We start from the raw sequence: 23,635 nt of genomic DNA on the forward strand, positions 1-23,635 counted from the left end.
AGGTGGGCACCCCACCCCCAAGAGCTGGCATCCATGGTAATCTTTACTGGATTCCACTGAGTCCATGGTCGCCCTTCTTTCAGATTTTGGTGACAAGTCCACCATTCCAGGGAAACCAGGACCTGGGGGGTGAGTAGAATTTTTTGGTCCAATGACTCTCTCTGTCTGTCCCAAGAGGACAGGAAGAAGAAATGAAGTGTCCTGGCATGAAGTTGGGCCCAGATTACCGCTGGTATGCTTGCAGACATGAGACCTAAAACTCTCAGAACATCCCTTCTGGAGAGCCAAGGATTTTTTATTAGGTCCCCTGCTGCTGAGGCTAGTTTTGCCACTTTGTCCTCTGGCAAAAAGAGCCTCTGCTGTCTGGTGTCCACTATGTACCCCAGAAAGGCCTTGACCTGTTCTGGTTGGAGGGAGGATTTTTGTGTTTTTTTTAATCCACCCTTGACTCTTCAGGACTGACACTACTTTGTTGGCATCCTTCGTGACCTGGATGGCCGACTGACCTGAGATCAGCAGATCGTCCAGATAGGGTATAAGAGATATACCCTGAAGGTGCAGAAAGGCCACTGCTTCCGCTAGGATTTTGTAAATATCCTTGGGCTGGAAGTTAGCCCGAACGGGAGCGCCCTGAACTGCCAATGGAGGGTTTCCCCTTCCATCACTATCGCAAACCTTAGGAAAGCTTGATGATCTATGTGAATCGGCACATGAAGGTAGGCATCTTTGAGATCCAGAGTCACCAAGAAGGCCCCTTTTATGAGGTTTTTCCTTACCGAATAGATACTTTCCATAGTAAACTTTTTGTATGTCAGAAATTTGTTCAGATTTCTAAAGTTTACTATTAGACGGTATTTTCCAGACGGTTTGCGGACTACGAATACATGGGAATAGAATCCCTGGTATTGTTGATTTTTTGGTACTGGTACTATCACTAGCTGTTCGGCTAGCTCCTGTATCCCTTCCAAAAGGGCAGATCTTTTTAGGGTCTCCCCGGGAAGATGTGTGAGGGTGATCATAGAGGGGGGTGTTGCCATAAATTCTAGACGGAAGCCCTCTTGGATAATTTGGCAAATGTAAGGGCTGTTCGAGATCTTTACCCACTGAGGTAAGAACTGGGACAGCCGACCCCCACTCTGATCTGGGCGTCACTTAGACTGTTTTTCGCTGGCTTTAGAAGGGAAAAGCAAGTTGTTCTTTTTACTCCCTTTCCCAAAGTTCCAACGCCTGAAGGGTTCCTTTTTATTTTTCTGTTTAGCTTGCCCCTGGGGGCCTCGAAAAAACTTCCTGAAACCTTTTTTTAGGTTTAACCGGAAATTTTTTGCCTTACTCTGATGATCTCGCCAAGACATCATCAAGGTATTTTCCAAACAGAAGGGAGCCCTGAAAGGGAATGCCACAAAGTTTACCTTTTGATGTTGCATCCCCCTCCCAGGCCTTGATCCAAATAGCTCTCCTAGCTGAGTTAACCAAGGCCGCTGTTTTAGCTGAAGCTTTTGCAGATTCAATTGCTGCATCCGCTAGGTAGGCAATAGCCTTCCTGATAACTTGTAGGGACTCTACTACCTCCTCGGCGTCCGAGTTCTGGGTCAGATGCTCAGAGAGCTACACATGTCGCTGCTAAGGCTGGGCCTAAGGCTGCTGCATTAGCTTCCCAAGCCTTCCTAAGGAGAGATTCTGCTTTGCGGTCCATCAAGTCTTTGATACTACCTGCATCCTCAAATGAGAGATCAGACAATTTTGCGACTTGTGATAACGCTGCATCAAGTCTAGGAAGCTTAAAAAAAAAAAAAAAAAAAAAAGACTTCCTCGTCCTCCTGGGAAAAGGGAAACCTTCTTTTCCAGGTCTTTTGTTTGACAATTCTCCTTTCAGGATCTCTCCATTCCTGTAGGACTAATTCCTTAAGGGACTGGTGTAGAGGGAATACCCTAGACTGGGTGTCACCCAAACCCCTATAGACCTTATCCTGTACCGAGGTAGGCTTAGGGGGTCTCAGGAATTTCCTCTGTGGCATAAATGGTCTGGAGGAGACTCTCAAGGTCTTCTACAGCAAAGAGGTGTTTAAGACGTAAGTCTTCCTGGGACTGACTAGCTGAGTCTCCATCTGCCTCCCCTGAGCTGTGTCTAGACCTGGTCAGACTCACTATGTCACTTTCTTCATCCTCTGCCTGACCCCGAGGGGGTACCGGCGTGGATGAGAAGAAGGCACTAGGACCCTTAGTAAACAAACTATCCTGGGAAGAAGTGCCCTCCCTGGGGGTAGGTTCCTCTGTATCAGGTTGTACTGATTGCCCAGCTGCCTCTCGGAAAGCTTTAACTGTTGCAAGCATTTCTGATTGCATGGATGCAAGAAAACTCTTCATCAGGTTTGCAGCGTCTTTTCCTGCCAAATTGTTAATGCATTTGTAGCAGAGGGGTTTAGTATAGGATTTAGGGAGTTTTTCCCTACAATTCCCAAATTTTTTAGAGGAACTATGCCCTGAAGCGGAAGGAGACTGATTAGAGGCCTCCTGGGCTCCGCTGGGGGATTCTGAAAAGACATGAAAAAATGCACACCATTACATATTCTTTTTCCCCTAAGACTGCTGGATTGTATTGGGGAGGAAGGAAGCAGCAAGAGGGTGGTCAGATCCTGCTCTGACCGTTTCCCTGGAAAGTCGGGAACTCTCACTGCTAACCTTCTCCCTTTCCAGAGGGATAAGTACTCACCGACCCCCGACCTGGATCTGCCAGCAGTTGCATCCGTCTTCCCATCCTCTTCCATGATGGGGGTTGACAGGGCCTTGGCTGCCGGAACCTTCACACAGGCTTTCCCTAAGCCGACCCACCGCCGCCAACGCTGCTCCACGCTCAGAACGAGGCTTGGAGCACGGCGTTCTCCCGGGTGATTTGAAAATGGCGGCAGTCTCGAGCAATCAGCGATGGCTTGCCTCCCCGCAGCACAGAGCGCTGATGCTCCCTTGGGGCGACCTGCTAGTGGGACCGAAGGCCTACAGGTTAGTTCAGCCCTCCCCGGCCTCCCTAGACCTGTCTCACAGGGGTACCTTCGACCCTCCCTGGTCTCTAGGTTTTAGAAAAAAACAAACATGTCGTTGTGTTGGAGAAACACAATCAATACTGGGGAACAAGGGGATGGGTGGGGCCTTTTAATCTGTCATGTGATTGTGTTTCCTGCAGGGAGGAGCCATCATCTCTCAGGTCCATCCTGGAAGGTGATGGGAGAAATTATGTTCATTATGAAACTGCTTTCTTTTGCGGCCTCACGGAGCTAAATATGCCCCCAGCCTGACGAACCTTTTTATGGCCCTATGGGAGGAGGATGTCGTCTATGCCCAGCGACAAACAGAGGTGGTGTTGTGGGGCAGATACATTGACGACATCCTCCTCCTATGGGATGGTGACTGTGATGCACTAGATCATTTTATTTCAGATCTAAACATTAACAACAGGGGTATAATTTTGAACTTTGAGGCCAGTCAAACCGAGATTAATTTCTTGGATCTAAAAATTAAGATAAAAAAAAATGCCTTTACCACATCTACTTTCTTCAAAAGTACAGATAGGAACTCCTTTATCCCTATTGAGAGTTGCCACCATACATCTTGGCTGAGGTCTGTACCCAAAAGCCAGTTCATTAGGCTAAAAAGGAACTGTTCTAACGATTTATAATTTCGAGATCAGGCCAATGTATTATTCAAGCGTTTTGTAGATAAGGGGTACTCTGAGGACTCCCTTAGACACACATTGGATGAAGTTATTCTAATAGGAGGGACTTGCTTACAGAAAAGCCACCGAGAACCAATAGGGCACCTATTGTCCCTTTTACAACCACCTATTCGGTGCAACACTTCAGTGTCAAGAAACTCATGGGGAAACATTGGCACATTCTTACTAATGACCCAGTACTTAAACCTGCTCTTCCAGACGACAGGCCACAGGTCATTTTTAAGGGAGCTCCATCACTAAGAAATAAAGTGGCACCAAACATTTTGGATCCCCCCTATCAAGAGCGGTTTCTTTGAGTATATCACTGGGTTTTACCAGTGTAGAAAATGTAGAGTATGCACATTAAGTAGATGCAACCATAGACATACTCATAAATTCATCTCCTCCAGCACTGGACTCGAGTTTGAAATAAAATCTTTTATAACATGCTCGACTGAAAGTTGTCTATCTGCTCCAATACCCATGCAGGCTTCAATACGTGGGCAGAACTAAACGACCCTTACGTGTGCTAAATGAGCACATAACTAACATCCTCACAGGTTTTCCAAAACACCCAGTCTCTCGGCACATTTTGGAGGCCCATGACAAAAACCCAGATTTTTTTGTTAATTTCCTAGGGATAGACAGATATGCTTCACAATGGAGAGGCGATTCAATGGTGCGTAGTATATCCAGGCTAGAAATGTCCTGGATCCACAAAATTAAGTGTTATACTCCATTTGGCTTAAATGTTGAGGTTGACCTTAATGCATTTATTGATAACTCGTGATTGCTCTTTTTATTTATTGCTAATGTAATAATTATAATATTTTTGTCCTTGTATCTTTCTTCTCATTGATGTACACTTGGTGTGACTTTGAGACTCCGCTATACATTTTTTGGTTTATATATAATTATGCATGGACTGCATGCCGTTTTTGTATATATATTTTCTATTTTTAAGTATTCCATGTTTCATGTTTTTTATTATAACATCTCATGAATTACAGTACTAGAAAATGTTTCCAGTATCTTTTTTATATGTATATACATTATTCTCATAAGATTTTGTATTTACATCTAATTGTATTCTATTTTTTAACCAGTGGATGTGCAATATTTTTCTATTTATGAGTATCACATGTTGGTTTGTTCCAGCCTGTGTAACCATATTTTAGTTAGTAACTTCATATTCTCTAGTCCTCATTTATGCCAATATATTTTTTATTAAAAAATTCCTTATATCTCACAGCTCTTCATTATGGTTATTTCCATTTGGAGATTCTGTTTGATCGCTGTCGTTGGTTCCGTCGTCTCAAAGTCACATTGAGGCGTGGTTCCCGTCGCTTCCTTTATATGCGATGCCTCAGTGCCCATCCCCCACAGTTAGAATCACGCTCTAGGACACACTTAATTACTTGATAGCCCCCTAGTGTTTAACCCCTTCCCTGCCAGTGTAATTTACACAGTAACTGATCGCTGAGCACTGATCGCTGTGTAAATGACAATGTTCCCAAAATAGTGTCAAAAGTGTCCACCATAATGTTGCAGTCACGATAAAAAAATAAAAAAATAAAAACACACAAGGTGATCGCATTACTAAATTTAACTTTTTTTTTTTGTAGATGCCATTCATTTTGTGCAAACCAATCAATATACGCTTATGGTGATTTTTCTTTTTAACCAAAAATTTGTAGAATACATATCGGCCTAAACTGAGAATTTTTTTTTTTTTATATTTTTTTTATTATAGCAAAAAGCTAAAAATATTGCCTTTTTTTTTTCAAAATTGTCGTCCCTTTTTTTGTTTATAGTGCAAAAAAAAACAAAAAACACAGAGGTGATCAAATACCAACAGAAAGCTCTATTGTGGGAAAAAAGGACGTAAAATTTTTTTTGGGTACAATGTCGCACGTGAAATTGGCAGTTAAAGCGACGCAGTGCCGAATCTCAAAAAGTGCTCTGGTCAGGAAGGGTGTAAAATCTTCCGGGGCTGAAGTGGTTAAAAGGGGTTGTAAATGTTTGTTTCTTATTTTCTAAATAGGTTACTTTAAAAGCTAGTGCATTTTTGGTTCACTTACCTTTTCCTTCAATTTCCCTTCTAAATGTTATTTTTTTCTTTTTTTTTTCCTTTGTCTGAATTTCTCACTTCCTGTTCCTCCTCAGTAAGCTGTTCTAAATGACCTTCCACCGCTCGGATGATGGTAGAAAGCTTATTGAGGAGAAACAGGAAGTGAGAAATTCAAAGAAAAAAAACATTTCAAAGGGAAATCAAAAGGAAAAGATAAGTGAACCAACAATGCACTAGCTTAAAGGAATTAATTTTGAAAATAAAAGATGAACCTTTACAACCCCTTTAAATAGCTTTTGGAACCTTTTTTTTTTTAGGCATGTGACTGGCACAGCACCAATCAGGGCAGGCCAGACACAAACTCACACTGTAGAGAGCATACATAAGCAGAGTAATAGAAGCACCTTCCCAAAGATCTTCCCCTGCACATGCCAAAGAACAGGGAAAGATCATGTGACCACAGAAGAGCGCTGTAGGAATAAAAGGTATTTAGGGGATTAAAAAAATAAAATAAAAACACAGTGGGGTGTTATTGCATTTTAAAGTGTGTGTGTGTGTGTGGGGGGGGGGGTGCCAGATATAAGTTCCGCCCCGAGTGCCAAATGCTCTAGGTACGCCCATGCACAGAAGAGCGCTGCAGGAATAAGGTATTTAAGGGATTGAAAAAAAAAAAAAACAACAAACACAGTGTATGTATGTGCATGAGTTATGACTATTAACACTTCTCTGTTGTTTAGTATCAATTTAACCGGTTAACGCCCGCCGCATGTACATGTACATCCACAGAATGGCATGTACAGGCATATGGGCGTACATGTACGTCCCCACCTTTCCGGGGGTCCAATCAGGACCCCACCACCCGGTACATGCGGCGGTCGGTAACCCGCGGGGAGCGATCTGGGACGACGGCGCGGCTATTCGTTTATAGCCGCCCCATCACGATCGCTCCCTGGAGCTGAATAACGGGGAGAGCCGGATGTAAACACAGCTTCCCCGTGCTTCACTGTGGCGGCTGCATCGATCGAGTGATCCCTTTTATAGGGAGACTCGATCGATGACGTCAGTCCTACAGCCACACCCCCCATCAGTTGTAAACACACACTAGGTGAACCCTAACTCCTACAGCACCCCCTGTGGTTAACTCCCAAACTGCAACTGTCATTTTCACAATAAACAATGCAATTTAAATGCATTTTTTGCTGTGAAAATGACAATGGTCCCAAAAATGTGTTAAAATTGTCCGAAGTGTCCGCCATGTCGTCGCAGTCACGAAAAATTAGTAGTAAAAAAAAAAAAAAAAAAAAAAAAAAATGCAATAAAACCATCCCCTATTTTGTAAACGCTATAAATTTTGCGCAAACCAATCGATAAACACTTATTGCGATTTTTTTACCAAAAATAGGTAGAAGAATACGTATCGGCCTAAACTGAGGAAAAAAATAATTATATATGTTTTTGGGGGATATTTATTATAGCAAAAAGTAAAAAATATTGTTTTTTTTTCAAAATTGTCGCTCTATTTTTGTTTATAGCGCAAAAAATTAAAACCGCAGAGGTGGTCAAATACCACCAAAAGAAAGCTCTATTTGTGGGGAAAAAAAAGGACGCCAATTTTGTTTGGGAGCCACGTCGCATGACCGCGCAATTGTCTGTTAAAGCGACGCAGTGCCGAATCGCAAAACCTGGCCTGGGCATTTAGCAACAAAATGATCCGGGGCTTAAGTGGTTAATGAAGGAATTTTAAGTGCATTTTTTTTTTTGATAGCAACATTTCAGAAAGTAATGTAACCAGCCAAAAGTACATCCATCTATGAGCAGGCTGGTTGTAATGAAGTTGATCCATCGATCAACATCAGTACTGCCGCCGACAACAGCAGCAATAATTATATTCTGACAGCGGGGAAATCTCATGCTGTCAGAATAGAGGAAAGGAGGTTTCCCCTTCAATACTGAATGTGAGAAGAAGAGGCATTTAAAGAGGAACTGCAGTCTGCTCGCATAATCTATATATATATAAAACTCAATGTGTATATGTATGTATGTTCCAGCATCACGTCCAAACGGCTAAAGATATTAACATGAAACTTGGAACACATGTTACTTATATGTCAGCAACAAACATAGGATAGGTGGTTTAACCCTTACCCACCCCCATTTGCCATGGTCGGGGTTTTCCTTTAAAGTCCCATTCAACTCTATGGGAAATACATGTTACTTCATAACTTCCAAACGGATGTAGATATTTCCATAACACTTGGTCACGTTACTTACATGTCCACTTAAACTATAGGATAGTTAATTTATCCCTCAACTACCCCCATTTGTGAGGGTCAGGGTTTTTGTTTAAAGTCCCATGCAAATCAATGGGAAATGTATGTTCCCACATAACTTCTGTATGCCTGGAGATATTTCAATAATACCTGGTACACATATTACTTATATGCCAAATAAAAATATATGAGTTAAATTAACCCTTACCTACACCCTTATATAAAAGATGGGCATATTTATATTACTATGATTTTCCTCCCCAAAAGGTTAAGATAGGAAGACCGGGCAACGCCGGGTATTCAGCTAGTTTGTAATAAAAAACATCTTTGCCATTCTGAAGCTTCCCTCCAACCACTTTGCATATTATTTTATATATACTGTGATTCTGTACTTGCCAAATATGCTACAGAAATCTCCCATCACAAAGTCTGGCTGCCTGTTCACTTCCTGGATTTACACAGACATACAGAGGCACACATCCAGCTCTGCAGCTCTCATTGTCAGTTTTGTGATTCACCCCCCCCCCCCCTTCCTGGCAAACTGTCACAAGAGTGAGAGAGGGCAATGCATGATGTCGTAAGCCTAGGCCAATGACCAGACAAGAAACAGGATGTGGGCTGTATAAGGTATTTACAGGCAGAAAAAAAAAATGTTTTACTATCCAAAGTTAAAATTGCAAGAGCAGAAGATTTAATAGAGGGGAAGTTGAAAAAAAACTTCTAAAAGGTCCACTTTAAGGGAGAATATGATACTATATATACACACACACACACACATACATACACACATACATACACACACATACACACACACACATACCATAGTTGCCAACATTTTAAAAAAAATTCCAGGGACACTTTGCAGCACAGCTATTAATTAATTACCACACTGACTTCTCCGAAGCTCCACCCACTCCGCATAATCTTCGCTTGGCGAAGATTATGCGTAGTGGGTGGAGCTTTGGGGAAGTGAGTGTGGTAATTAATAGCTGTGCTGCAAAGTGTCCCTGGACAAATGTTGGCAACTATGACATACACACACACATACACAGAGAGAGAATATATTATATATATATATATATATATATATATATATATATATATATATATATATATATATATATATATATATATATCTATCCATCCATACAGTGAACTGATGTATGGTAATGGTAGGACTTCTTTATAAGTAAGCTTTGGAAATGTGGAATAGCCAGCCCAGTAGATTATTATTTATCACAAAAGGACGGGTTTTTAACTGCAAATAAATATTTACTATATAACATTTTTAAATATAGATTGCTGATCCATGGAATATGGCATCAGGATTTTTTTTTCTCTGTCCAAACCAAGTGGACCATACTGTACAAGCCAAGATCCTCTGGCTCAGCTGGGGGTTTAGGTTCTATACACCGTATTTTCAACTTATTAATTTTTCATTGTTTTTCAGCCTCTGTAACAGACATGAAAGAGGGCAGCAAGAGTATGGAAGAATGTGAAAAACACATGGAGCAGGTTTGGTAAAGCAAAAATAGCAGGTAGAATGGAGACTGATATACTGTATAAAGGAATGTTTTTTGTTTGGTTTAAGCGTATGCGCATAAGTGGCCTCGGCTTTAAGGTGTTATACTGGGATGATGCATGCATCTTCCCTGTACCGTTTTTTAGAGCAGGTGGTCGGCTCTTCAGGGATAATAATCGATGCGACTAAGAGACGTCACTCCTGGTTTACTCGGCTGCCAATGGCGCCGTTTAAACAAAAAAAAAAAAAAAAAGACAGTATTTAGAATCGCAGTTTTTGGTGATCTGAATACTTTGAAGTGCAAAGGAGGTATTTGAGGTCTTTTAGACCCCCGGTCCCTCCATAAAAAGAGTACCTGTCACCACCTATTACTGTCACAAGGGACACTTACTTTCCTTGTGACAGCAATAAAAGTGATTACATTTTTATTTTTTTAAAGTGACAAATGTAAAAAAAAAAAAAAAAAATTATTAAAGGGCCCCTGTCCCCATGCAGCAAAGAAAATGCACCCGCAAGTCACGCCTGCATATGTAAACGGTGTTCACATCACACATTTGAGGTATCGCTGCGATCATCAGAGCGAGAGAAATAATTCTAGCACTAGACCTCCTCTAACTCTAACCTGTGACTGAAAATCCGATTAAAGCTCACACCACACACACACACACATTATAATCCATGTGTATAATTACCTTTTAATCTACAAACAATGTAGTGCCAGGGCCTGCCTAACTGGATACAAATTGATGGAATAGATTAGCTAGGCCCCACCATTTTACATAGCCTTGGTAAATCTAAAGTTAATTTTACAAAGATTGAATAGTCTAACTTACGTGACCCTTATAAGTAATTTTAGATTTCACTTACTAAAAGAAAGTCATAAAGCATACTTTTTAACCCTGTATACTTACTTTCACACTGTGGAATTGCGGGTACCCATTGACCATCACTGTTGCATGAGATTGAGCTGGATCCCCTCAGAACAAAGCCTTTATCACACTCAAACGATATAACAGAATCCAATGTATATGGGCCAGTTAACCCTGACAGTCTTGTTGAATTTTTAACGTCTGGATTAGAGCAATTTACAACTAAAGATTAGAAGAAAAAATTCAAGTTAGTCTTAACGGTAACTTGTTTTCCGGAAGTCTTTCAGGACAGCACCTTGAGAGATAGCAACTCCTCCCTCTCCTTCAGGAAACACCTTCTTCCCAATTCTTTAAAGGGAGGCCCCTCCCCAGAACACTTCAGTTGTCACAGACAAACCTCCGGCCCCAGCTGGAACAAACACATACGTTAGTCACAGCATGGCACATCAAAACCAATAGGGCGGGTCGTTGCTGTCCTGAAAGACTTCTGGAAAACAAGTTACCGGTAAGACCAACTTGAATTTCCCAGGGCGTCTTTCAGGACAGCACCTTGAGAGGATACCAGAGACTTGCCACCTTAAGGCGGGACGACAGCTTGAAGGACCTTTCTGCCAAACCCTTGGTCACTGGCAGAAATGAGGTCCAACCTGTAATGCCGCACAAACGTGCTGAAGCTTGACCACGTAGCTGTTTTGCAGATCTGCTCTGGGGTGGCACCAGCTCTCTCTGCCCATGAGGCTGCAAGCGCTTGTGTTGAATGAGCACAGATCCTTTCTGGCGGGACCACACCTGCATGTAAATAGGCATCCCGAATAGCTAACTTCAGCCATCTAGCCAAGGTACCCTTTGCGGCTGGGCGTCCTTTTCTGTTACCCCCAAACAAAACAAATAAAGAATCTGTACGTCTGAAGCACTTTGTTATTTCAAGGTAGCATAACAAAGCCCTTCTCACATCTAGCATGTGAAAAAAGTCTCCTTTTCCCCTGAGGGATTTAAACAAAAAGTAGGCAGCACAATATCTTGAGAGCGATGGACCGCTGAAGCTACTTTAGGCAAAAACTTTGGGTCTGTTCTAAGCACAACCCTATCCAAAAATAAAGATAAGTAAGGTTCCCTTATTGACAGGGCATGTAATTCGCTAATCCTGCGTGCTGAGGTTATGGCGACCAGGAATAGAACCTTCAAAGTAACTCAAAGGGCTTTCCAGCTAAAAACTTTAACACCACTGAGAGATCCCATTTCGGGAATCCCTTAACCTGGGAGGGCCTAGCCCTCGAGAGGGCTCTGAAAAAACCTAGCTACCAAAAAGTTCTGAAGCTACGGACCTTTCTAGGAAGACTGCCAAGGCAGATACTTGCACTTTTCAAGTGCTGAGCGTCAAACCCTTATCTGCTCCGTCCTGTAAGAACGCCAAAATGGCTTTAAGGTTGTTGGGGTCCAAGGCCGAGGAGTTACATCAGGTCGTATACACCCTCCGAACCTTTGCGTAAATGGCTCGTTACTTTCTTCCTACTGTTTAACAGGGTAGAAACCAAACGGTCCGAGAAACCTTTTTCTTTTAAGAGCCGCCTTTCAGAAACCAGGCTGCAAGCGAGAGACTGGACACGTCCGGGTGAAACACTCGGCCCTGCCTCAGAAGGTCTAATCTGGGAGGTAGATGCCAGCATGGTCTGGCAGCCATACCTAGGACCGTCTAGAACCACGCTCTCTTGGGCCAGTACGGAGTGATCAGAATAACCAGGGCCTTTTCCTTCTGAATCTTCCTCAGAACTAAGGGAATAAACTGGAACTGGGGGGGGAACGCGAAATCTCCAGGGATGCGCCAGAGCATCTATTCCTAGGGACCCGTCCAGTCTGTTTAGGGAAAATAGAGGCAAACAAAAAAAAAGAAAAAACTCTGCGCTAAACCCACCATATGAAAAGAAAAAATACTTAATATTTCTGAAGAGGAGAAAAAGGACATGTATATATATATATATATATATATATATATATATATATATATATATATATATATATATATATATATATATATATATATATATATAAAATATTAGTGTGCGTATGTATAATATATAAATATAAAAAATTTGGATATATAAAAAACAGCCAAGGATCAAACCATATGGGCTGTATGTATGAGTGTGATGGCGTTAGAATTGCTCCACCTGACTAGTTTCCCCAAAACTGGGACTAGTTTCCCCAAAACGGGCTTCAACTGGGAACGGAGGCCCACATACACACATTGTTTTTTTGGGATTTCCTTTGGTTTACAAACTTTTTATGTGTATATCACACGCTCACATTATTTCAATTAGCACTCATCACTTGTAATTGCTTGGAAATTGCGCGCCTATTCTTTGTATGTAAAAGAATAGAGGCACCTGGGAGTTCTCGCTCGAGACAAACAAGTCCACTTCTAGCAGACCCCACCTGTTGGAGATTTCTAGAAAAATCTCCGGGTTCAGAGACCATTCCGATTCCCGTACCTGGTGTCTGCTCAGAAAATCTGCCACCCCGTTCAGGGATCCCTTCAGATGTAACGCTGAAAGGGATCTCAAGTTCTTTTCTGCCCAAAACAAGCTACTCGTGGCAAGAATCTGCAGAGGTCTGCTTCTTGTGCCCCCTTGCCTGTTTAGGTATGCTACGGCCGTAGCATTGTCCGTCAACACCTGAACGTGATGGTTTAGCAGATCCGGAGCAAACTTCCATAGAGCTAAAGCCATCGCCCTTAACTCTCTCCAGTTCGAGGACCGTACTGACTCCTCCTTTGTCCAGGACCCCTGGATGAAGTCCCTTTCTAAGTGGGCTCCCCATCCCCATGCGCTGGCATCTGAAGTTAGTCTTTTTTCCACTGGAAAAGACCAATCCAGACATTTTGAAAAAGAACCTGCTGGTCTTTCCACCAATAAAGGGATCTTTTTACCCGTGACGGGATCTCTACATGAGTGTCCAGGGAGCCGAGACTGTGATCCCAAGACCTTAAGAGAAAGGATTGAAGGCACCTGACCTTGACCTTTTTCTCCTGGGGAAGAAAAATTCTTTGGCTTAACGAATCCACCTGGTAACCCAGGAAAAGAATCTCCTGAGACGGCACTAGGGATGATTTCTGAAGGTTCAGAATCCAGCCCAGTGACTCCAGGTGGACTCGCGCTTTGGACAGGTCTTCCAACAACCTTTCCTTCGAAGGGGCAAAGAACAAAAGGTCATCTAGGTAGGGTATGACCGCCACCTACTGTAGACGAAGTGGTGCCAAGACTTCCGCCATCACCTTGGTGAAAATTCGAGGTGAGGACGACAGCTCGAAAGGGAGGGCCCTGTATTGGAGGTGGTGAAGCACGCCTCCCCTCCTTGTTGCCAACCTAAGGTACCTTTGGGACTGCGGGGAGATTGGGATGTGAAGATAAGCATCCCTCAAATCTAGTGACGCCACATAACAACCTGGCGTCAATAGATTCCCGGAAAGAAAAAATAGAGTCCATCTTGAACTTCCTGTACTTGACAGATTTGTTCAATGGTTTCAGATTTAGGATCATTCTGAACTTTCCGGTAGGTTTCTTTACCAGAAAGACGTAGGAATAGAAACCCAGCCCTTGTTCCGCTTGGGGTACCCCTACTACCACTCCCTGTAGCATCAGCTCTCTTAAAGAGGACTTCATGGCCAGGGATTTTTCAGGATCCTTTGGGGTATTTGTGACTAAAAACCTCTCTGGCGGGGTCTCCGAGAATTTTATGTCGTAACCCTGGGCCAGGGTGGTCAGGATATAACGGCTGGAGGTTACCTCTGACCACTGCGGAAGAAAATTCTGTAACCTTCCGCCGACCCGTAGGGCCAAATCATTGGGATTTATCGGTTTGCGCAGGAGGATTGAAAAGGATTCCCCCTTTTCCCTTGGTTTTCTGCGCTGCCCAATTTCTCCTACCTCGCTGAGGTTTGTTGCCTTTCTCTTGTGTGCTTTGCTGATGAAAAAAACGCCTGGGGGTTGTTTCTTCCTCTTAATTGGAAAGGATTTCTTCCTATCCGCAGTCCTGTCTAGGATACTATCCAATTCAGGCCCAAAAGGAGATCCCCTGAGAAAGGAATCCCACAAAGCTTGTTTTTTGACGCTGCATCCCAAGGCCAGGTCTTTAACCACAATGCCCTTCTTGCAGAATTAGCCAAGGCTGCGGACCTTGCTGACATCTTGATTGCTTCCGCCGAAGCGTCTGCAATATAGGCCACTGCTGCAGGCAAAGTGGAGAAAAAGGAGTCCAGAATCTCGTTTTGGCGAGTCTGCCAAAATATGGGATTTTAACTGGGATTGGTCCAAAATTCCAGATTCCGGGCAACACATGTGGCCATGGCGGGCTTTAAATTGTTCATGATCGACTGCCATGACCTTTTGAGGAGAAGATCCATGCGTTTGTCCATAGGGTCTTTGAGAACACCCATGTCCTCAAAAAGACAGATCCGTAGATCTGGACACTTGTGAAAAAGCTGGATCCAACTTTAGACCAGCATACATGCGGTCATGCAAACTTAAATCCCTTTTTTCCTCGTTCAGGCCTAATGTGACATATATGGCCCCGAGTAAGCCCTCCACATCTTCCAAGGATAACTTAAATTTAGAAGGGGATGCTGCAGATTCCCCCTCGGACTCCTCTGAACCCTCGCTGTAGGGTACATGGGAGCAACCTTCCCTGGACACTGGCTCTTCAGTTAAGGAAACCAGAGCTGGTAACGTAACCGAATCCTGAGAGGACTGAGGTGGAGGCTTGAGTTGTGAAAGGGGAAACTAGTGAGTCACGAAGGGATTGGATCGTGGCAAACAGTTCTTTCTTTGCAGAGGAAATCAACTCTTCCCGCATAGAGGCCGATTCCTCTTGAACCAAAGAAGAAATACATGCATTGCAAAGTGCCTTTTTCCAATTTTCGCTTATCTTATATCTACATGAGGGACATTTCCTTTTAGTGTCAGAAGTCTTGACCTGGAGGAAAAACAGACCTCGTCCCCACATGTGGCCCCCCTAACCAGGTGCACTAGGAAAGAAAGGGTGCATTGCCATGCCCAGACAGGCCCCCAAGCCACTAGGGGGGGAAAGGAAAGGAGACCGGACCTCCACCTAAAAAAAAGGGTAGAGTCCCATTAGGGGAAAAAAAACAGACTTACTGCACTGCTTCCTGCCGGGGTCTTGCTGGTGCCTGTGCCAGTCCGCACCCCTGGGTTTTCTGCTACCTCCATCGCAGAGTGCCAGCGCTTCACTGTGCTTTGCAACACGCTTCCGGACTCCTATAGCGCCGCTGCGCCGGACCGGAAATAGGCACCAGCCTCTGCACTGCTCCTTTCCCCTGCAGATGCGCCGGAAATGACGCATTAATCCGGCGACCACGTGTATAGGATATACGAATGCCTCCATCTAGCTCTCACCAAGCACAACGGGGAGGAAAGGAGAGCCCGGCTACTACCGCCACCGAACGGATAGCACGGGAGGGCGGACGGTCTCGCAGGCTTAACGCCTAAGAAAAAAGAGGTAAGAGGGAAGCCGTCCTCCAGCTCACCTGGATATCGACTCCCCTCACAGAAGATGTTCCCTCCGGGTCGGAGGAAACACAAAAACTGAAGTGTTCTGGGGAGGGGCCTCCCTTTAAAGAATTGGGAAGAAGGTGTTTCCTGAAGGAGAGGGAGGAGTCGCCATCTCTAAAGGTGCTGTCCTGAAAGATGCCCTGGGAAAAACAAGGTAATCTATAAATGGTAAAATTCTCCCGCACTACATGACAATATTTTCCAATTGTCAAAAAAAATCATGTATACAAAACTGTAAAGGCCAAAGTCCAGGTTTTTGATCAGGTTTCATGCTGTACTCCCATTTAGGGTGTAACATGAAGCACATACATACACACAATGCCCCAAACAGCTCTCCACCTCACTCCTCTACCTGAGGCTCCATTCACATTTTTTATATGAGTAATAGATAGTCATTTTTTAACAGGGGTTTCCTGAGACCAGAAAGTTATTTCAAGGGTTCCTCTGTGTTGCAAAGGTTGAGAATGTCTGCACTAGAGAATAAAATATTGGTAGTTCCACGATCACATGATATCAGTCCAACAGTTTAGAAAATACAAAATTTCAGTTAAAAATACACTAAGGTTAATTATAGGGCAAGGAAACAATTACCCAATTTTTTTTTGTCAAAACCTTAAAATTGTGTGCCCCATGAAGCAGTGACAAACATCCATTGGAAATGCTTTAAAAGCCCCAGGTCATCAGTTTAGAGTCAACGGTGAATAAGGGGCCTAGAATTATTGTTTTCACTCAGCTGCGCATGGGGATATGTAACATGTATAGCACAATCAACATTTTCATATGTGTGAGCCCCCCTATTTTTCTGACTTCGGGGGTCTTCTCCGCTCTTCTGCTGTCCGCGCTCCCCGGTTCTTCTCCCGCTCTGATGCCTTCTTCGGGGCTGGCCGCCGCTATCTTCTTTGAAGCTCTTTTACTAGCAGCGGCCAGCCCGGTTTTTCCTCGTCGCCTTCTGACGCCTTTTCTGTTCTTCCGATGTTGACTCGACGTTCCCTCACGCTGTAATGCCGGGTGTGCGGTGCACAACTATTTATATAGGCCTCTTATGACGTCACCACCCGGAGGAGGGGGGGGCTTGCTCGTCCCCACCCCCTTTCCTGACCGGCCTGGTGCTCGGATAAGGGTCTGGTATGGATTTTGGGGGGGACCCCACGCTGTTTTTTCGGTGTAGGGGTTCCCCTTATAATCCATACCAGACGGAAGGGCCAGATATGCTCATGAAGAGGGAACATATGCCGTTTATTTTTTTTCAAAAAAAATTGGCGTTGAGTTCCCCTTCATGCACAAGTCGTGTACAAGTCGCATGCCAAAGTCGGATCTGTTAATACGGAATCAGACTTTGATCTGACTTCAGAAAAAAGGTAATGCAGGAACTACTTTGAAGTCGGCACGACTTAAAGTCGTGCCAGTATGAATGGTAGTCATTGAAAATCATGAAGAATGACTTGTCATACGATTTTGCTGTCCAAAATCGTGCTACAAGTCGTATAAGTGTGAAGGGGGTCTAACCCTTCCTGGGGATTGTCCTGGAAGCATCCTAGTATCTCCCGCATGGTGACGGAGGCGACTGTCGACCCGGTGAACCATACTGTACAAGTGGACCATACTGTACAAGCCAAGATCCTCTGGCTCAGCTGGAGGTTTAGGCCGTATACATCGTATTTTCAACTTATTAATTGTGTTTCAGCCTCTGTAACAGACATGAAAGAGGGCAGCAAGAGTATGGAAGAATGTGAAAAACACATGGAGCAGGTTTGGTAAAGCAAAAATAGCAGGTAGAATGGAGACTGATATACTGTATGAAGAAATGCTTTTTGTTTGGTTTTTAAACCCTTAGCGCCAACCGTATGCGCATAAGTGGCTTCGGCTTTAAGGGGTTATATACTGGGATGATGCATGCATCTTCCCAGTACCTTTTTTTTTTTGAGCGGGTGGTCGGCTCTTCAGGGATAACAATCGATGCGGCTAAGAGACGTCACTCCTGGTTTACTCAGCTACCAATGGCGCCATTTAAAAAAAAAAAAAAAAAAAAAAAAAGAAGGACAGTATTTAGAAACGCAGTTTTTGGTGATCTGAATACTTTGAAGTGCAAAGGAGGTATCTGAGGTCTTTTAGACCCCCGATCCCTCCATAAAGAGTACCTGTCACCACCTATTACTGTCACAAGGGACACTTACTTTCCTTGTGACAGCAATAAAAGTGATTACATTTTTATTTTTCTAAAGTGACAAATGTAAAAAAAAAAAAAAAAAAAAAAAAATTAAAGGGCCCCTGTCCCCATGCAGCAAAGAAAATGCACCCGCAAGTCACGCCTGCATATGTAAACTGTGTTCACATCACACATTTGAGGTATCGCTGCGATCAGAGCGAGAGCAATAATTCTAGCACTAGACCTCCTCTGTAACTCTAACCTGTGACTGAAAATCCGATTAAAGCTCACACCACACACACACATTATAATCCATGTGTATATTTACCTTTTAATCTACAAACAACAATGGATACAAATTGATGGAATAGATTAGCTAGGCCCCACAATTTTACATAGCCTTGGTAAATCTAAAGTTAATTTTACAAAGATTGAATAGTCTAACTTACGTGACCCTTATAAGTAATTTTAGATTTCACTTACTAAAAGAAAGTCATAAAGCATACTTTTTAACCCTATATACTTACTTTCACACTGTGGAATTGCGGGTACCCATTGACCATCACTGTTGCATGAGATTGAGCTGGATCCCCTCAGAACAAAGCCTTTATCACACTCAAACGATATAACAGAATCCAATGTATATGGGCCAGTTAACCCTGACAGTCTTGTTGAATTTTTAACGTCTGGATTAGAGCAATTTACAACTAAAGATTAGAAGAAAAAATTAAAGTTAGTCTTACCGTTAAGGTGCTGTCCTGAAAGACTTCTGGAAAACAAGTTGAGAGATAGCGACTCCTCCCTTTCCTTCAGGAAACACCTTCTTCCCAATTCTTTAAAGGGAGGCCCCTCCCCAGAACACTTAAGTTTTCCACGGAGAAACCTCCGGCCCCGTCTGGAACACAAACGCATACGTTAGTCACAGCATGGCACATCAAAACCAATAGGGCGGGTCGTTGCTGTCCTGAATAACTTCTGGAAAACAAGTTACCGGTAAGACCAACTTGAATTTCCCAGGGCGTCTTTCAGGACAGCACCTTGAGAGGATACCAGAGACTTACCACCTTAGGGCGGGACGACAGCTTGTAGGACTTTCCTGCCAAATGCTTGGTCACTGGCAGAAATGAGATCCAACCTGTAATGCCGCACAAACGTGCTGAAGCTTGACAACGTAGCCGCTTTGCAGATCTGCTCTGGGGTGGCACCAGCTCTCTCTGCCCATGAGGCTGCAAGCGCTCATATTGAATGAGCACAGATCCCTTCTGGCGGGACCACACCTGCATGTAAATAGGCCTCCCGAATAGCTAACTTCAGCCATCTAGCCAAGGTACCCTTTGAGGCTGGGCGTCCTTTTCTGTTACCCCCAAACAAATAAAGAATCTGTACGTCTGAAGCACTTTGTTATTTCAAGGTAGCATAACAAAGCTCTTCTCACATCTAGCATGTGAAAAAAGTCTCCTTTTCCCCTGAGGGATTTGAACAAAAAGTAGGCAGCACAATATCCTGAGAGCGATTGACCGCTGAAGCTACCTTAGGCAAAAACTTTGGGTCTGTTCTAAGCACAACCCTATCCGAAAATAAAGATAAGTAAGGTTCCCTTATTGACAGGGCATGTAATTCGCTAATCCTGCGTGCTGAGGTTATGGCGACCAGGAATAGAACCTTCAAAGTAACATCTCAGAGAAGCATCCTTTAAGGGCTCAAAGGGCTTTCCAGCTAAAGACTTTAACACCACTGAGAGATCCCATTTCGAGAATCCCTTAACCTGGGACAGTCTAGCCCTCGAGAGGGCTCTGAAAAACCTAGCTACCAAAAAGTTCTGAAGCTACGGACCTTTCTAGGAAGACTGCCAAGGCAGATACTTGCACTTTTAAAGTGCTGACCGTCAACCCCTTATCTGCTCCGTCCTGTAAGAACTCCAAAATGGCTTTAAGGTTGTTGGGGTCCAGGGCCGAGGAGTTACATCAGGTCGTATACACCCTCCAAACCATTGCGTAAATGGCTCTTGTTACTTTCTTCCTACTGTTTAACAGGGTAGAAACCAAACGGTCCGAGAAACTTTTCTTTTAAGAGCCGCCTTTCAGAAACCAGGCTGCAAGGGAGAGACTGGACACGTCCGGGTGAAACACTGGGCCCTGCCTCAGAAGGTCTAATCTGGGAGGTAGACGCCAGCATGGTCTGGCAGCCATACCTAGGACCGTCTAGAACCACGCTCTCTTGGGCCAGTATGGAGTGATCAGAATGACCAGGGCCTTTTCCCTCTGAATCTTCCTCAGAACTAGGGGAATAAACTGGAACGGGGGGAATGCGAAGCACAGGCGAAATCTCCAGGGATGCGCCAGAGCATCTATTCCTAGGGACCCGTCCAGTCTGTTTAGGGAAAAGAATAGAGGCAAACAAAAAAAGAAGAAGAAAAAACTCTGCACTAAACCCACCATATGAAAAGAAAAAATACTTAATAACAAAGTATCATAAAAAGTGAAAAATTGTGTGATAAGAGAAAGGGAATGCTGCAGCCTATATAAAAGTTTAAATACCTAAAACTCCAAAACACATACATACCAAGAATAGGCGCGCAATTCCCAAGCAATTACAAGTACAAGTGATGAGTGCTAATTGAAATAATGTGAGCGTGTGATATACACATAAAAAGTTTGTAAACCAAAGGAAATCCCCCAAAAAAAAACAATGTGGGCCTCCGTTCCCAGTTGAAGCCAGTTTTGGGGAAACTAGTCGGGTGGAGCAATTCTAACGCCATCACACTCATACATACAGCCCATATGGTTTGATCCTTGGCTGTTTTTTTATATATCTGAAATATATATATATATATACATATATATATACACACACACACACACGCATACATATATAAAAAATATATATATATTTTCCTCATCAGAAATATTGTTGCTGTGGATTGTTTGACCTGCTCTGAGATATTTTCTTGATTTTTATCTGCTGTGACTTTTTTATGAATTTTAATAAATGACTTTTTTTGGACATACTGCACGATGAGGATTTGTCCCCTTTTTTCTTTCCATTGAATGAACTGAATCAGTATCATCCCAAGTGAATTTGATTACAGTTTGTCTGCATGACCCAGCCTGAAGAGATAGCTGAAGGCCTCCTCTTCCTTTGCAAGATTGAAGCACCCCTCCCTGAGTTGAGTGGAATTCATACCGGGGCCGGCAGGCTGATGCATACGCTGTTTTGACCTCCTTAAAACCAGGGTCCAACTTTTGCGGTAAGAGTCAGTATTTTCATTCCCTTTGGGCTGAGAAATAAGAATCAAACTTCTTCCAGATACCGTGCTGAAATGTGCAGTGATCATTGAACTGATTTCTGGATATTATTCTGTCAGGACCCATTTATATTATCTCACACGGATATATGTTATGGGACTTTTATCACTTGATTAATATATATTCATTTATGAGAGCGTACATATTGTTCTTTTGGGATTTCCTTTTGTTTACAAACTTTTTATGTGTATATCACACGCTCACATTATTTCAATTAGCACTCATCACTTGTAATTGCTTGGAAATTGCGCGCCTATTCTTTGTATGTAAAAGAATACAGGCACCTGGGAGTTCTCTCTCGAGGCAAACAAGTCCACTTCTGGCAGACCCCACCTGTTGGAGATTTCTATAAAAATCTCCGGGTTCAGAGACCATTCCGATTCCCGTACCTGGTGTCTACTCAGGAAATCTGCCACCCCATTCAGGGATCCCTTCAGATGCAACGCTGAAAGGAATCTCAAGTTCTTTTCTGCCCAAAGCAAGATACTTGTGGCAAGAATCTTCAGAGGTCTGCTTCTTGTGCCCCCTTGCCTGTTTAGGTATGCTACGGCCGTAGCATTGTCCGTCAACACCTGAACAAGATTGGTTTAGCAGATCCGGAGCAAACTTCCATAGAGCAAAAGCCCTCAACTCTCTCCAGTTCGAGGATCGTACTGACTCCTCCTTTGTCCAGGACCCCTGGATGAAGTCCCTTTCTAAGTGGGCTCCCCATCCCTATGTGCTGGCATCTGTAGTTCGTCTTTTTTCCACTGGAAAAGACCAATCCAGACATTTTGAAAGAACCTGCTGGTCTTTCCACCAATAAAGGGATCTTTTTACCCGTGATGGGATATTAACGTGAGTGTCCAGGGAGCCGAGACTGTGATCCCAAGACCTTAAAGCGGGGGTTCACCCTAAAAAAAAAATATAGACTGTTATATCCAGCATACTGCTGACATGAACAGTATGCTGGATTTTTTTTTTTTTTCGATCTTACCTTTTTCCGTCGTTTTCACCCGGCTTCCGGGTTCTCGCTCCCCCGGGGAGTAGGCGTTCCTAAGCTCTGCATAGAGGAACGACGTACGCGTCATCGCCTTCCGAAAATATCCGAGTGGGACTCGGCACTTTACGCCTGCGCAGTCAGCTCTACACGGCAGGCGCCGTAAAGAGTCGAGTCCCCGGCGGATATTTTCGGAAGGAGATGACGCGCACGTCAATTATCTATGCAGAGCTCCCCGTCGGGGAAAAGGAGTGACACGCCCACTCCCCGCAAAGAAGAAGACCCGGAAGTGCGGCTGAAGACAAGTGTACACATAAAAAAAAAATGACAACGCTACAAGCCTTTATTAAGGCTAGAGATGGGTTAGGCAAAAAGTTTATTTTAGGGTGAACCCCCGCTTTAAGAGAAAGGTTTGAAGGCACCTGAAATGCAGTGTCGCCCACTGAATAGCCGGCATGGTCGAAGTCAAAACTCCCAATGCCGACATTATCTGCCTTATGGTTATAGTCTGGTTGGACTGGAGCCGCAACACAGCCTCCTGGACCTTGACCTTTTTCTCCTGGGGAAGAAAAATTCTTTGGCTTAACGAATCCACCTGGTAACCCAGGAAAAGAATCTCCTGAGCCGGCACTAGGGATGACTTCTGAAGGTTCAGAATCCAGCCCAGTGACTCCAGGTGGACTCGCGCTTTGAACAGGTCTTCCAACAACCTTGCCTTCGAAGGGGCAAAGAACAAAAGGTCGTCTAGGTAGGGTATGACCGCCACCTACTGTAGACGAAGCGGTGCCAAGACTTCCGCCATCACCTTGGTGAAAATTCGAGGCGAGGACGACAGCTCGAAAAGGAGGGCCCTGTATTGGAGGTGGTGAACCACGCCTCCCCTCCTTCTTGCCAACCTAAGGTACCTTTGGGACTGCGGGGAGATTGGGATGTGAAGATAAGCATCCCTCAAATCTATTGACGCCATATAACAACCTGACGTCAATAGATTCCAGACAGAAAAAATAGAGTCCATCTTGAACTTCCTGTACTTGACAGATTTGTTCAATGGTTTCAGATTTAGGATCATTCTAAACTTTAAGTCAGGTTTCTTTACCAGAAAGACGTGGGAATAGAAACCCAGCCCTTGTTCCGCTTGGGGTCCCCCTACTACCACTCCCTGTAGTATCAGCTCTCTTAAAGCGGAGCTCCACCCTAAAGTGG

At 43.8% G+C, this 23,635-nt stretch overlaps 1 protein-coding gene across 3 annotated transcripts in view; it reads right to left on the minus strand.

The window, feature by feature from the left end:
* LOC120928428 (C4b-binding protein alpha chain-like) overlaps positions 1 to 23,635 on the minus strand; it is a 262,555-nt gene that overhangs the window by 59,142 nt on the left and 179,778 nt on the right. For 2 of the 3 annotated variants that reach the window (XM_040339532.1, XM_040339533.1), the window contains exons 8-9: positions 18,676 to 18,855; positions 10,481 to 10,660 (exon numbers count right to left, since the gene is read on the minus strand). The exons of the other annotated variant lie outside the window; for it this stretch is intronic. In XM_040339532.1, coding sequence (XP_040195466.1) covers positions 10,481 to 10,660; positions 18,676 to 18,855 — 360 coding nt within the window. The remainder of the gene's footprint in view (positions 1 to 10,480; positions 10,661 to 18,675; positions 18,856 to 23,635) is intronic. 3 annotated transcript variants of the gene reach the window in all.

The sequence above is a fragment of the Rana temporaria genome, chromosome 2 (assembly GCF_905171775.1).
Source record: "Rana temporaria chromosome 2, aRanTem1.1, whole genome shotgun sequence".
NCBI lineage: Eukaryota > Metazoa > Chordata > Amphibia > Anura > Ranidae > Rana > Rana temporaria.